Source organism: Acartia tonsa, chromosome 13 (assembly GCF_053477335.1).
Source record: "Acartia tonsa isolate MP-2025a chromosome 13, ASM5347733v1, whole genome shotgun sequence".
NCBI lineage: Eukaryota > Metazoa > Arthropoda > Copepoda > Calanoida > Acartiidae > Acartia > Acartia tonsa.
Genome location: NC_137272.1, coordinates 44,356,173 through 44,371,262, shown reverse-complemented (window position 1 = coordinate 44,371,262; position 15,090 = coordinate 44,356,173). Strand labels below are relative to the sequence as shown.

The 15,090-nt window shown below is 30.5% G+C and overlaps 1 protein-coding gene across 1 annotated transcript in view; it reads right to left on the bottom strand.

The window, feature by feature from the left end:
* The window catches only part of LOC145335327 (uncharacterized), a 51,886-nt gene extending 37,567 nt beyond the window's left edge, over positions 1–14,319 (bottom strand). The window contains exon 1 of the mRNA XM_080181062.1: positions 13,821–14,319. Within this exon, the coding sequence (XP_080037188.1) occupies positions 13,821–14,122 (302 nt within the window). The 5' untranslated portion in view covers positions 14,123–14,319. The remainder of the gene's footprint in view (positions 1–13,820) is intronic.
* Between the last annotated feature and the right edge of the window lie 771 nt (positions 14,320–15,090).

The following is a 15,090-nucleotide window of genomic DNA, read 5'->3' as shown; positions in this document are numbered from 1 at the left end:
GGTTTTAGAAACTATCAGACTTTCGAGTTTAAAATTACATAAATGTAAAAATGCTTCGCTTTAACAAAATATAACTCCCTTCCCTTTCTTCTTTTTATTTTGATCCTTTTTTGACATAATTAGAGGGTAAATTTGAGAAATAAAAACCAACAAAATTAGATAATTTTCTTTATCTCTCCTTTTGTTTAATTTAAAAGGGGATAAAAATTGCCTTTTCAATCTTTTTTTCTCCTTTTATTTCTTTCTTTATTTCTATCTCGCTCGCTCTCTTCCTCTTTCTCTCTCTCTCTCTCTCTCTCTCTCTCTCTCTCTCTCTCTCTCTCTCTCTCTCTCTCTCTCTCTCTCTCTCTCTCTCTCTCTCTCTCTCTCTCTCACTCTCTCTCTCTCTCTCTCTCTCTCTCTCACACTCTCTTTCCCCCATCCCAAATTGCCGTAATACCAAAAACTAAAAAGGGCTAATATAAAATTACAAATTTTGTCGTCAGTCATATTTCTTTTATTTCCTTTTCAAAAATTGGCTTTGACGGACACAATTTTAAATGCTTTTCTTCTATTGAAAGAAAACTACATCCAAAAAACCTACAAAGACAAGTTTCAAAATGTTCAAAAGAGGCGCAGCATTGATTAAAATAAAAAAAAATTGGAACATTGAACTAAAAATTATATTAGTCCCAAAAAAGGTAATATTTTGTTTTTCATAATTGGTGATAAATATAATTTTCGAACATTGTCTTATCAACTATGATAACTTAAAAAGATATGTTTAACATAAAAGTTTCATTAAAACTGAAAAAGCCTAAACTCTTCCTTTAAAGATATAAATGGAAGTACGGCCACAGAAAGCTAAATATAGAGTAGCTGCGCTTCCAAAACCAGATGTTTACTATCTTTCTCTGTCTCGGTCAATATTTGACAATCTGACATTTTATCCAGGTGCTTAGTTTAGGAAAAAAGAAGTAATAACCCTTCAATCAAATGTGGACCATATATGTACAACTTTAAAAAGGTTATTTTAGTTGCTAATATTAGGTTGGGTTAGGTAAAGAAAGGGATATGAGAACCCTAAAGGGTTAAAGATACCTTGCAGAGGAAAATTAAATGTTTTATTCATATTAAAAATGATAAAGAATTTTAAAAAACAGGCATTTTGATATAATAAAAAATCCATATTCTTTTTATTATATAATAAAATTATAAACATTTTCTCACTTAGTTTTTAAAACAAGGATTTTAATCATCAAAATTAGCGAAAATAAAGGATAGAGAGAGAGACAGAGAGAGAGAGACAGAGAGAGACAGAGAGAGACAGAGAGAGACAGAGACAGACAGAGACAGACAGAGAGAGACAGAGAGAGACAGAGAGAGACAGAGAGAGACAGAGAGAGATACAGAGACAGAGACAGAGACAGAGAGAGAGAGAGAGAGACAGGGAGAGAGACAGACAGAAAGAGAGAGAGTTAGAGACAGACAGACAGATAGTGTGAGAGACAAAATTACTCCTTCTTTAGATTAAAATTATTGGTTGAAAAGTTTGGACAATGCTATTTTAAACTATCTACTCAAGTATTTATTAAACTTTGGGTACTAGAATAATTTATATTCCAATGTCCCCTCCCTCCCTGCACTAATTAAAAGAATTAACTCACATCATATTAATTAAAAATTAAGATGTAAATTAACTGAAAGGTTAGAAAATAAAAACTAAGGTCGATAAATTGAAATTCATCCCCAATGATGATAAACTAAATTACTAATTCTGAAGATCAAATTTACTGGTTGAAAAGTTTAGACACTGTATCAAACATTCAAGATTAAGTAAAAGTTCCAAAAGTTTTTAAGCCAACTAATAAAAACATGAGTAAAAATTAATAAATGTTCAAACATTTATGTATAAATTCCTTGAGCATATAGCAGCAGTAATCATAACTTTATGGTATATCATATAAAAATTTTGTAAAAAATTCTTCATAAAACGGATAAAAACATTATAACTTTATTACTTAGTAGCTGTGAAACAAAGAGAGAATGAGAGAGAGAGAGAGAGAGAGAGAGAGAGAGAGAGAGAGAGAGAGAGAGAGAGAGAGAGAGAGAGAGAGAGAGAGAGAGAGAGAGAGAGAGATGGTTATAAACTACTCATTAAATCAGTTAGATTTTTTTGCTTTCTTAGTAGCGAAGCTACTCTTTAATCAACGTAGTTCATTAAGTTAATGGTTTTAATGTCAGCCGTTACCACTTTAATTAACGCAATATAGTCGACAATGCAAATCACCAGAATGAAAACAATTTTAAGTATGATACAGAGAGAAATTGGGGACAAAGGGCTGTTTATTTCAATAGTCCCCAAAGTTTTATAATAACGTTTTCTTATTTGTTGGCTTAACAACTTTGGGGACTTTAGTAAAATAAGATTGGTTGCTTCAATAAGTTAAGTGTTCAATGGTTTCAACCACAAATTTTAATCTAAAGAAAGGGCTATTTTGTGTTTTATTATTAGGGATGTACATCAATTTATGGGCCATTGTCTTATCCCTTTAGATCTCTGAAATATAATAGGTCTGTCTGTTTAAGAGATCATAATCAACAAACTTTTTTGGATGATTTTCATTCTTGGTATGGTTGTAATTTACACCTTGGGTATAATTACAAAATTTTGTGGGAATTTGAATTTTTACTTTTTATGACGACGACTGAAGACACTCGTTGAATAAGTTAATAGTTATTTCTCGCAACGTATTATGAACAGCTTTCCGCGGATATAGAATGTACAATTATAAGATTAAAACCAGTTTTTAGCCCCGAGGAGCCTAAGGCACGGTCTAAAAAAACTGGGTTTTTCGTATGGATGAGAACCGTTTCTATCCACCGGATTCGAATGTATACGAGAATATATATTTACTACATTATTAGAATTGCGTTAAGCTGTTAACATAGGCTTCTATATAATATCGAAAATACGTAAACTATATAAAATATAATCTACATGGATCAAGTATTAAAAGATAAAAATTAATATTCCTATTAATTTGTAATTAAATGAGTTCTAAAGGGATAAGAAATTGGACGATAAATTGTTGTGCATCCCCAATGATGATAAACATAGTTACACTTTCTGTAGGTTAAAAGTTGAAAAATTTGGACACTGCTGGTTTGAATAAGGATTCAATAAAATTACCCAAAGTTTTTTAGCTAACGAATTAAGAAACAGTTTTATAAAACTTTGGGTACCAATATAATTTACAGTCCAATGTCCCCTCCCTTCCTGATTATGAGACATTTTTGAATTTTTTATGACAATAGTTTTTAAAAAAACAATAAGAACATTATTTTAATATATTACGTTCATTCAGTACAGACAAAATTAACAAAAATCTATGAAAAATTTAATATTTCTGTATAACATTTTACTATTCTTTCTTATATAATATAGTATTAGTGTTAGTTTGTTATTAATGAGCTTCTTTTATTTTCTTTGCTACATACAGACAATCACCTTGTTACTTAAGGAAATCTTAAAATTCAATGGTTTTGAGAAAAAGCTACTTATTATGACTATCATAAATTTTCTATAAAACTACCTTTTGTGATATAGTTTTTTGCAGGGAGAGAGAGAGAGGATGTTTATTATAATAGTCCCCAAAGTTTTATAATAACAATTTCTTATTCGTTGGCTTAACAACAGTGGGGACTTTTAATTTATTTTGATTTATTGCAAAATAAGTGTTCAAACGTTTCAATCCCAAATTGTAACGTATAGGAGGGGAAGTTTTGTGTATCATCATTGGGGATGTACATCAATTTATCGACCATTGTCTTATCCCTTTAGATTTTTATTCTTCGATTTTCTTCAATCTTATGCAAAAAGAGATAGGACAATGGTAAATAAATAATAACTCCCCCAATTATAATAAAGAAAATTAACGTAACTTACAAAAAAAATTCCGTTTTCCGCGGTTATTAAAATCAAAAATCATAAAGTGAAATTCCAGTTTTATTACTTTTAATTTAAAATATGATATATGATTTTTTAGTATGTCTCAGAACCGGTTCTAATCCAGCGGCTATTAATTGGTTTCGAAGCCATACTTCATCTAAATTGAATATTGTTTTTTTAGGTAAACTTTCTAACACTTCCAAGGCCATGTTTTAATACATTTTTAGCATAATTAAAGGTACAACATCATAAAATAATCATAAAAGATATTTAATTATTGTCCAAAGTTTCTTTTATTGATATTTCTTCAAAAATTCAATTACTATAAAAGACGTAAAAAGTTCTAAAATCTTTTTCTCTTACTTTAAATTTCAAAGTTATTGTATTAAAATAATAAATTTTAATAGCGTAGCAAATGATTATGCAAAGAAACTGTAACGTCAAAATATAATTGGTTGAAGCAATCGAAGTGTTTAAGCCAACGAATGCCAGAATAGGTTTTAAAACATTGGGTATCAATGTAATTGACTGTCAACTATTTTCTCGTATTCATTCGAATCCGGGGGATAGGAACCGGTTCTCATCTCTTTAAAACCAGTTTTTTTGCCTGTGCCTTCGGCACCTCGTGGCTAAAAAAAAACTGGTTTTAATCTTATAATTGTACATTCTATATCCGCTGAAAGCGGTTTATAATACGATGAAAGAAATAACTATTCTCTCTCATTTGCAAATCTACTTTTTTCATATACTTTTTTCATATATGATTTTCTTTCCTAATTGAGTAAAACTTAGGTGTTGCTATTATTTCAACAAAATCTCTAGATTTTTCATTATCAGAATAACATTTTTTTACATGGGTATTCTGTAGCAATATTTAAGAAGGGAGGGGACAGTGTACTGTAAATTACACTGGTAACCAAAGTTTTATAAACACGCTCACTCATTCGTTAGGTTAAACACATTGCTAATTTTTATCAAATTTTAATTGGTTCGTTAAAACTATATAACCTACTAGCGGCTTCGTCCCTAGCCTCTAGGGGCTTTGCCCCAAGAGGTTTGATCAAACAAATTTTTCGTATTTTAGATTTAAAAAAAAAATTTGGGGGGGGGAATTTTTTTTTTGGGGGGGGGAGGTTAGTCGACCCCACTATCATAATTTTAGTTTAAAAATAAAAAAAAAATTGGGGGGTATTTTTCATTTTTGGGGGGTTGGAGGTGTCCCACCCCCCAAGAAAATAGTTATAAACCTTCCCAGGACTTAGGAGAAGCTACCCTGTAAAGGAGAACCCGATCGGTTCAGCGGTTAGCGAGATCCTTCGCTACAAACAAACACACAAACAAACAAACAGACATCGTTCTACTTTGTTTTATAGATATTTTTATTCAACAGAAGGGAAAATTTTGTTTATCATCATTGGGATGTACACCAATTTATTGTCCATTGTATTATCCCTTAAGATCTCTGCAAAAAAAAATATGGTTCCAGGATAAACGCAGGAGTACCAAACGCAGGAGTGTTAAAATATTAATTTAATTAAGTATTTCTGTATAGATTAGGTTAGGTTAAGATATGCATGTACAAATAAGCCTCCCGCAGGGGTTAGGCATTAAAAAAAAACCTAAAAAAAGGTATAAAATAGGTTAGGTTAGGTTAAGTGTCCACTCCTGCGTTTGGGACTCCTGAGTTTGTCATAGGACCAACATTATATTTAGTCGACATACAAGATTGAAACTATGTTAACGCAAAACCTCCATGTTTAGCAGGGCATAGAAGAGACGGGACTAATTTGAATAAGGGCGCCTCAAAGTCCCCATTCATAGGGCTCAAAAAAGACGGGACAAAGATTGCCGGCGGCGCACAATTAAAACACCAAAAATAGGCTCCTTTAAAATGGACAAGGGTGCCGTTTTAGACCTTTTTTCATTTTTAAAAATTGAAGGGATCTTAAGGGATAAGACAATGGCTGTTAAAATGATGTACAACCCAAACATGTCCTAATAAAAGTACCCAAACTTTAAAGCCTCTAAGTGAAGGGATCTAGAGGGATAAGACAATGGACGATAAATTCATGTATATGCCCAATGAAAATATTTCTTCTGTATTTAAAAATTATTGGTTACCTTCCTGAATATTTCCCAATTTTTTTAAATTTTTGTGGATTTTCAAAAAATATTTTGATAGATTTTTTGGCAACCATTTTTTCACTGTAGTGTTATTGCAGCTAAGTGCTAAAAAGTCTTTTTGTTTCTATTTTTAAGGGGTATTTAATAGCAATTTTAACTGCTACCGGTTTTTGGATCTTTTTGGTTAAATAATTATTTGAAAAGGACATTACGTTACAGATTAAATGTGTAATTTTTCCATGACTAATAACTATAGAAAGAGAGGTTAGGGAAATTGGAGTGTAAATTACACTGGTACCCAAAGTTTTTCATGGTTGATGGTTCCAGATTGGCAGTGTCCAAACTTGTCAACCAATACTATACACAAGGGGTAATTTTGTTTATCTTATTTGGGGATGTACATTAATTTATCGCTCATTGTCTTATCCCTTTTGATAAGCCAATAAAAAAAGAAAAAATGAAGGTCCCTTTTTATATGGGGCACTTTTATGCATTTACAGATTACGGGGTAGGTGAGGTTAGGGTGGAAAAAAAGTCAGTGATTATGTCTTTCAAATTACTATCATTCATACATTAAATAGACACTAGGAGGGGTAGATAGATAGATAGATATATAGATAGATAGATAGATAGATAGATAGATAGATAGATAGATAGATAGATAGATAGATAGATAGATAGATAGATAGATAGATAGATAGATAGATAGATAGATAGATAGATAGATAGATAGATAGATAGATAGATAGATAGATAGATAGATAGATAGATAGATAGATAGATAGATAGATAGATAGATAGATAGATAGATAGATAGATAGATATATAGATAGATAGATAGATAGATAGATAGATAGATAGATAGATAGATAGATAGATAGATAGATAGATAGATAGATAGATAGATAGATAGATAGATATAGGAATTGGGATGGTTTTAAGCTATTTTCTGCCCTTCACTACTGCTTAGAATATAGTGCCTCTAGATGTTAGGGGCACAGCATCTAGATAGATTAAAATCATCCAAGATATACTTTAAAAATGTAATTAAGTGTAATATGAAAAAAAAACTACTATGAATCAAATAAAATACTTATTAAAATGAAAAGAACAACAAAAAACATAGTTGTAGAATTTTCTAAGAATTATATAGAGAAAACACAGAGAGAAAGAGAGAGAGAGAGAGATGGTTAAATAGAGTAAAATATACCAGGGATGGAGGGGACATTGGACTGTAAATTATATTGGTACCCAAAGTTTTATAAACATTTCCTCTAATGCGTTGTCTCAAAAATTTTGGGTACTTTTTATCAAATCTTGGTTGATCATCAATAGTAAAAAATGTACAGAAGGGGTGATTTTGTATCTCATCATTGGGGATGTAATCTTATTATCGTCCATTGTCTTATTCCTTAAGATCCCTGAAGACAGACACAAAAATTGTTACAGAGAAAGAAACTCAGGGATCTTAAGGGATAAGACAATAGACGATAAATTTATGTATATCCCTAATGATGATATACAAAATTACCCCTTCTGTATATAAGTTGAGTCACTGCTTGTATGAAACAACCAATCAAATACCCAAAATATTTAATTCACCAAATGTAAGAAAAACTTTGGGTACCAGTACAATATACACTCCAACATCCCCTTCCTTCCTGAGAAGAAAACCAGTTTCAGAAGAAAAAAAAATAGTTTTATAAAATTTGGCATAGAGGCGAGTTTAGTTCTGAGAAGACAATTATATCAAGACTTGCTGAGTTGGAATATAAATATGTGACCGTAAAACTGCTAAACAAGGTTTAAGGCTATTTTATATTCTACCAGATGTACAGCATCAACAACCGCTGGACCCATTGGGTCTCTGAGAAGACAATTACATCAAGACTTGCTGAGTTGGACTACAAATATGCTCCCGTAAAACTGCTAAACAAGGTTTTAGGCTATTTTTTATGAGGGAGAGTCACTTACACTAGTCCTCAAAGTTTTATAATAACGGTTTCATATTGTTGACACTTTTGGGGACATTTATTGAGTTTTGATTGGTTGGTTCAATAATTGTAATCTACAGAAGGGGAAATTTTGTGTATCCTTATTGGGGATGTACATCAATTTATCGGCCATTGTCTTGGAGGACATTATTAGTCAATTATACAAACGTTAACCGCTGGATCTAATAGGTTTAGGCTATTCTTAGGGTTTGAAAAAAAAACTCCAGACAATGTCTATCTGTCTATAGCTTAGAACTATGGTTTTAAGCTATTTCGAAAGACATTAGCTGTTGATTTAACAAAAATATTCAATTAACTAGGTTTATGTTTTCCATTTTAGGAAAGCTTCACAAAGGTCCAGAGATTGATTTAGGCTATTTTAATTGTAAATTTAAGTCGTGGGGTGGTTTTCAAATAAAGAGCCACTTTCAATCAATGCTATTTTATGTAAATATATTTCTGTTTTGTATAAACGAATATTATATAAAATTGTGTGTTGTCTAACCCCCCCCCCCCCCCACCCCCTATATCTCCAAAAATGACCCCTCACTATAAGAATAATCATGCAAAATATAGAATTTTAAATGTTTTGGGAAAGCAGTCTGTAAAACTATGGGTAATATGTTATTTTCTCGGCGTCTATTTAATGTAATAAGACACCAATGACCACTTATATATAATTTTCTAGGTCGGTCAGGCTACAAAAGTCATAAATATTTCTTAACATAGATAGGTTCCGTGATTTTCTAAAATATATACATTATTTATGATTACTGAACATCTTATATATAACTGACTTTAACTGTTTGACCTGTTTTCAAAACTTACAAATGTTGTCATTCTTTTTACTCTATCAATTCTGTATATTAAATGAAAATAACTTTTAAGATAAATTTCTTTATAAATTCTAAAATCTTACTAGTAACTAAAAAGAAAGGGGGCATATTATGATGTTATATCACTTTTGCAAAAAGTCTTATTTCATATAATCTAAAGCACTTTCCTTCGCAAATTATTACAAAAGCACAAAATAACCAAGAGAGAGGGAACAATGGGCTGTATTTACACTAGTCTCAAAATTTGTATGATGACGTTTTCTTATTCGTTGGGGACTTTGGTGATTTTTGATTGTTCAGTACATTAAGTTGAGTGTTCAAACGTTTCAAGCACTAATTTTAATATACAGAAGGGGTTATTTTGAGTATCATCATTTGGGATGTACATCAATTTATCGGCCATTGTCTTATCCCTAGGATTTCTTTTGATATGAAACAATTAACTTTTTTTGCGTAAAGCATAGTACACTCTACATATATTATTATATGTTTTATGTAGTTTGCAGTATGTTGTTTTAGACAGAGAGTGAGGGGACATTGGGCTTTATATTATACTAGTCCCCAAAGTTTTATAATAACGTTTTCTTATTTGTAGTTCAAAAACTTTGCGGACTTTTATTGAATTTGAATTGGTAGGTTCATCAGGTTAAGTATCCAAACGTTTTAACCACTAAATGTATTCTATACAGAGGGTATCATCATCAAGGATGTGCATCAATTTATCGGCCATTGTCTTATCCCTTTAGATCCCTGTGTTTTAGCAAAAATCATAATCATACACATTTTATGGAAAAGTGGGTTATGTAACAGTCAATTTTAGATGGTTTCACAAGGGATCTTAAGGGGTAAGACAATGGAAGATAAATTTATATAATTATACACACCCATTGATAACAAACAAAATTGTCCATTATGTTTTGGGAATATTACTGAATAAAACCATCCCAAGACTTTACTTTAAAAATAAAATAGCCTTAAACCTCCCGGGACCTATGTAAAGCTCCCTATAATGGTTCAATGAGATTTACTGGACACAAAACTAAAACCTTACTACTTTATGTAATAGGAAAATTTTTATTATTTTGTGAAAACTCTTGAAATTAAAAAACAAGTCGGACAGACAAAATAATTCAAAACATTGTTTTTTAATCTTCAAATATTTTTTTCTATAGCTTTCTTTGATTCAACGAAAGCCGATTTGATGTTGCCATTTCTTAAAAGCAAAGCTTTTCTATAATTAGAGTAAATTTGTACGCACATCCGTCAGTAACGAATTGCTCTTATCGATAATTTAGGCATGTAAATAGTCCAATTAAGCATATTTATATTTTTTTGACAAAAAAATTGTTAGATATAATCATAATATTTATACATCATTTTCTTTTATAATCTAGAACTTTTTTTACCTTTTCAATAACTTTAACGAAAAGTGTATCACAATTTATTTAAATTTCATATTTTTTTGCATTTTTAGGTTAGGTAAGGTTAAATAAAACAAATAGCTATAGCACCCCACAGGGGGAAAAAGGGGCTTCCTTGTCGGTTAAAGGGATTATTCCATTTAAATTATATTTCATGGTTTTTCACTTTTTTATTAACTTTTTTATAATCACTGTATTTTGGTCAAATTAATTAATAATTAATTCATTTCACAATTTTGAAGCGAAGCTTTTTTATAATAAAAAAATTGTTGGAATTTAACTTCGAAACCGATTAATATCCGCTGGATTAGAGCCAGATTTAAGCCATACAGAAAAAGCATGTATGAAAATTTCTAAGAATAAAAAAAATCTTATGACTTTTCATTAAACTATCCGCGAAAAGCTGTCTAAAATACGATACGATAAATAACTATTAATTCCCTTAGCTACTTATATATGAATCCGTTAACATTTCATTTTACTTTCCGCGGAAAGCTGTGTCTAACAAATAACTATTAATTTACTTAGCTACTTATGGATGTTGTCATCCTTGTTAAGAATTTAAAGTTTATCTGAAGAGGTTTTGTAAACTACTGGTAGATTTTTTAAAAGGTATAACTAACTACTATACCATATCGTGATTCTGCTTTAAAAGAATCGTGATTCAACAACATACAACAACTAGAGGGGAAACCAGGGAGGGAGGGGACATTGGGCTGTTTATTACACTAGTCCCCAAAGTTTTATAATAATGTTTTTTGTTCGTTGACCTAACAACTTTTGCGATTTTTTTGAATTTTGATTTGTTGGTTCATTAAGTTGAGTGTCCTAGCGTTTTAACCACTAATTGTAATTAGGTAAATATGTGTAACATTATTGAGGATGTATATCAATTCATCGGCCATTGTCTTATCCCTTTAGTTCCCTGGAGGAAAATAAATGCCCCAATAGTTGTTGATTCAAGAAAATGGTATTCTCTTGTCATGAAATTCCCCCCCCCCCCCCATACTAAATAATTAAATCACACTATATTAGTTTTTTTTTTAATTTGTGGCGATTTTTGGGTGGTTTTGGGGGATTAATTAATTGTCACAAATTTTGTTATTTTCAAGATGGTTTAAACAAAGGGAGGGAAGGGTCATTAAACTATACTAGTACCCAAAGTTTTCTCATAGGCTAGGTTTATTGAATCTTAAATGGTTTGCTCAAAATTGCAGTGTCCAAACTTCTTCATCAATGATTTAAGTTGATTCTACAGAAGGAGTAATTTTGTTTAAAAATAAAGTTCAGTAAAAAAAATTAGAAAATTATAAAAAGAAAATTCTTTCATGGTAAATTCAAAATTCTGAAATTTTTAAAGAAGTTGTATCAACTTTTTTGCTTTTTATTTAAGATAGCTAGCCGGTCCTTTCAGTAAGTAGTAGATGTAAAATTTTTCATAGAATTCAGATATGCAATTGGTTTTTTGTAGACCTCTTATTTTTTAAGTAATTTAAGTTTTTTTAAAAAATAATTAAGTCGGTTTTAAGGTACTAAAACGCAACAAAATAAAAGAAGAAAATGGCCAGTATGAACAAAAATAGTAAGATCTTTAATTTGACACCTTACTTTTAAAATTCTGTTGAGTAATTATTGAAAAAATCTATTTTTTTAACCTCGGTTTAATAAAAACTTTAGACCTAAATATTTTCTCAAACAGACATAAAAAACATGGGTTCATATATACCTTTAGAATCAGAAAAATATTACGAATCTATTCTAAGCAAAATTGAAAAAGTTTTATAAAACTATAATAAAAAAATAAGTTTATTTTAAGAATCATAATTTTCGGCTTTAAAGGGTTAGCTTAAACCAAACCTGAAAAAAACCTAAACAAAAGACAATGCAATGTAGCAGATATTTTTTAAACACAAGAGACAATAATGTATTTTTAACTGCATTGTTTTGAAGTTTATAAACAGACTGATGCATATTTGTTCATAATTTTTCATTCTTTACATGTTCTTTAATATCACTATATTTATTGTAGTATCTATTGTATATATTGTATGAACGTTCTCCTTTTTTTCTGGCAATTCTATAGGTTAATTTTATAGATTAAGCTTCCCGATTTGTCAATTTTAGCGATTTGTGATTGGCTAGTTTAGTAGTTACAATTCTTAAAATAACTTTTTTATTTTTTCTATTTTTTATTACAATTTTTTTAAACTTTTTCAATTTTGCTTACAATGGATTCATATTATTTTTCTCATTCTAATGGTATATATGAACCCATATTTTTTATGTCTGTATGAGAAAATATTTAGGTTTAATGTTTTGATTAAACCGAGGTTAAAAAAATAGATTTTTTCAACAATTACTCAACAGAATTTTAAAAGTAAGGTGTCAAATTAAAGATCTTACTATTTTTGTTTATACTGGCTATTTTCTTCTTTTATTTTGTTGCGTTTTAGTACCTTAAAACCGACTTAATTATTTTTTAAAAAAACTTAAATTACTTAAAAAATAAGAGGTCTACAAAAAAACCGATTGCATATCTGAATTCTATGAAAAATTTTACATCTACTACTTACTGAAAGGACCGGCTAGCTATCTTAAATAAAAAGCAAAAAAGTTGATACAACTTCTTTAATAAAATATAATTTTTTCTCGTATTCATACAAGTCATAAAAACTAAATTTACAAAAGTCGAATTCAAATAACTAATTTTTACATAGAATTTTTCATTAATCTTTTTTAAGCATTTCATTTAATTGGATAAAATTTTAAAAGCAGATTGAAATATAAAATTAAACCAAATAATATTGCTTAATTCACTTCTACAAGAGATGCGATTGATAATGAGTATTTTTTACTTGAAATATATTTCGGAATGATAAAGTAGACTTTTTCCTTTTAAATTGGGTTAAGAATTCTAACTTAATTTGTTTTTAAAATCAAACCAAACTGAATTTGTAGATTAAGATTTAGCGATTTTTTTATTAAAATAGTTTTGCCATTTATATTTAAAACCATTTTACTGTTTTTTATTTTGATTGATTAAGAATTGATTAAACATATTTAAACACTTCTTGCTAATTTAGTTCATTATAATTTTCACAAATTTGTATTATTATGAAAAACTTTTTTTAAAGCTAAATAGTTTCTTTATTCTTATGCTTATAAAGTTAGAAATAATTTAGTTAATTTTTAATTTTCAAATTAGTATTATTAAGAAATACTTTTTTTTAAGCTAAATAGTTTTTTATGCTTAAAAAGTTAGAAATAATTTAGTTAATTTTTAATTTTCAAATTTGTATTATTAAGAAAACTTTTATTTAAAGCTAAAATGATTCTTATGCTTTTCACTTTTTTTCTATAGTTTTTTTTAACGAAAAGACATTTTTATATATATCCAGAGTAAAGATATTAAGGTTTGTAACAAAAGAACTCTAAAGCAGCTGAACTTGAAGCTTTGGGCTTTTTCAGAAAAGCTTCTAATTTATTTTTTTCTTCTTGAAAAACATCGCCTTACCTTTTATTCGACCTTCGCCGCCTTTTCGTGGCGTAAACCGTGCCCAACGGATTGGGACTCACGTTAATGTTCATTTTGGCGGTTGCGTTCACTCCGCCGTTCAAATTACTCACTGTAGCCGCGGCCGCGGACGGCGGATAGAACTGCGGATGGCTAAAGTGGTTGCTTAGGTTTAAATGTGCCGCGGCTGCGGCGGCCGCAGCCGCCGAATGCTGCGAGTGCGGCCCGTGATTCAAATGGTGATGGCCCGGCGAAAATCCCGAGTTTGGCTCGTGAATCGAAACTATATCTGCGCTAATCATATTATGAACAGAAAAATAAGCGGCGTGCGGCGGCTGGGAGTATTAATTGATAAGCGCCGCAGTTCTATTTATACACCGCTTAATAACATTTTGATGTAAATGAACACACACACTATTATATATATGAAAAATTCTATATAATTTCTATATAAAATCGCATTTCATGATACTTTGTTAAACATGGTTAGTAGCTCACTTACTGATATAGAAAATCCTCTATAACACACACACACTCGCCGGAGAGTGTATGTGTGTGGGGGGGGGCATTCCCCACCTCCCTTCAAAGTCATGAGTCTAGGACGAGGGGGGGGGGGCTAAAACAAAGGCGAGGGGGGGAGGGGCATGGGGTAAAGAAAGAAAGCGATGAAATTAATCATTAAAAAGGAAGGCTTCTAAAAGGGGGGGGGGTTAGGGATAGGGGTATGGAGAAAAATTGTCTCCTTTTTTCTTATTTTGACTTTTTCTCTAAGAGTGGCTCAAATTCCCCCGTTCCCTTTAATTAAGTACCATGAGGGAATAAGGTGAAGGGGGGGGGGATAAGGTCCCCAAACTAATTTATCTCATTATATTCTCTCTCTCTCTCTAGTAGCCTTTCTCTCATAAAGTTTTAGATAATATACCTCTATCCTTTTATAAAGCTTATTTTTATTTGTTTTTCAGTAGTTTAAATCATTACAATAAACTTTAGTTTATTATAATATCTTTTCTGAGGGGAAAGAAGGGGATGTAAATCAATTGAAATAGGATTGACCCCTCCCTCTCTGGTAGATATTCCTAGTTAAATATGCCTTTCTTAGCATAAATTTAGATATCCTATCCTATTCTAAAGGTTTTTATGGCTACTGAACCGATTGGATTCTCCAATTTAGGGAAGCTTCATATCATTTCAAGATTTATATCTTTAGATGATTTTAAAACAGAAAAGGATTTTCAGTTAACATATAAGAAGAGATTAGTGTAAATGCCTG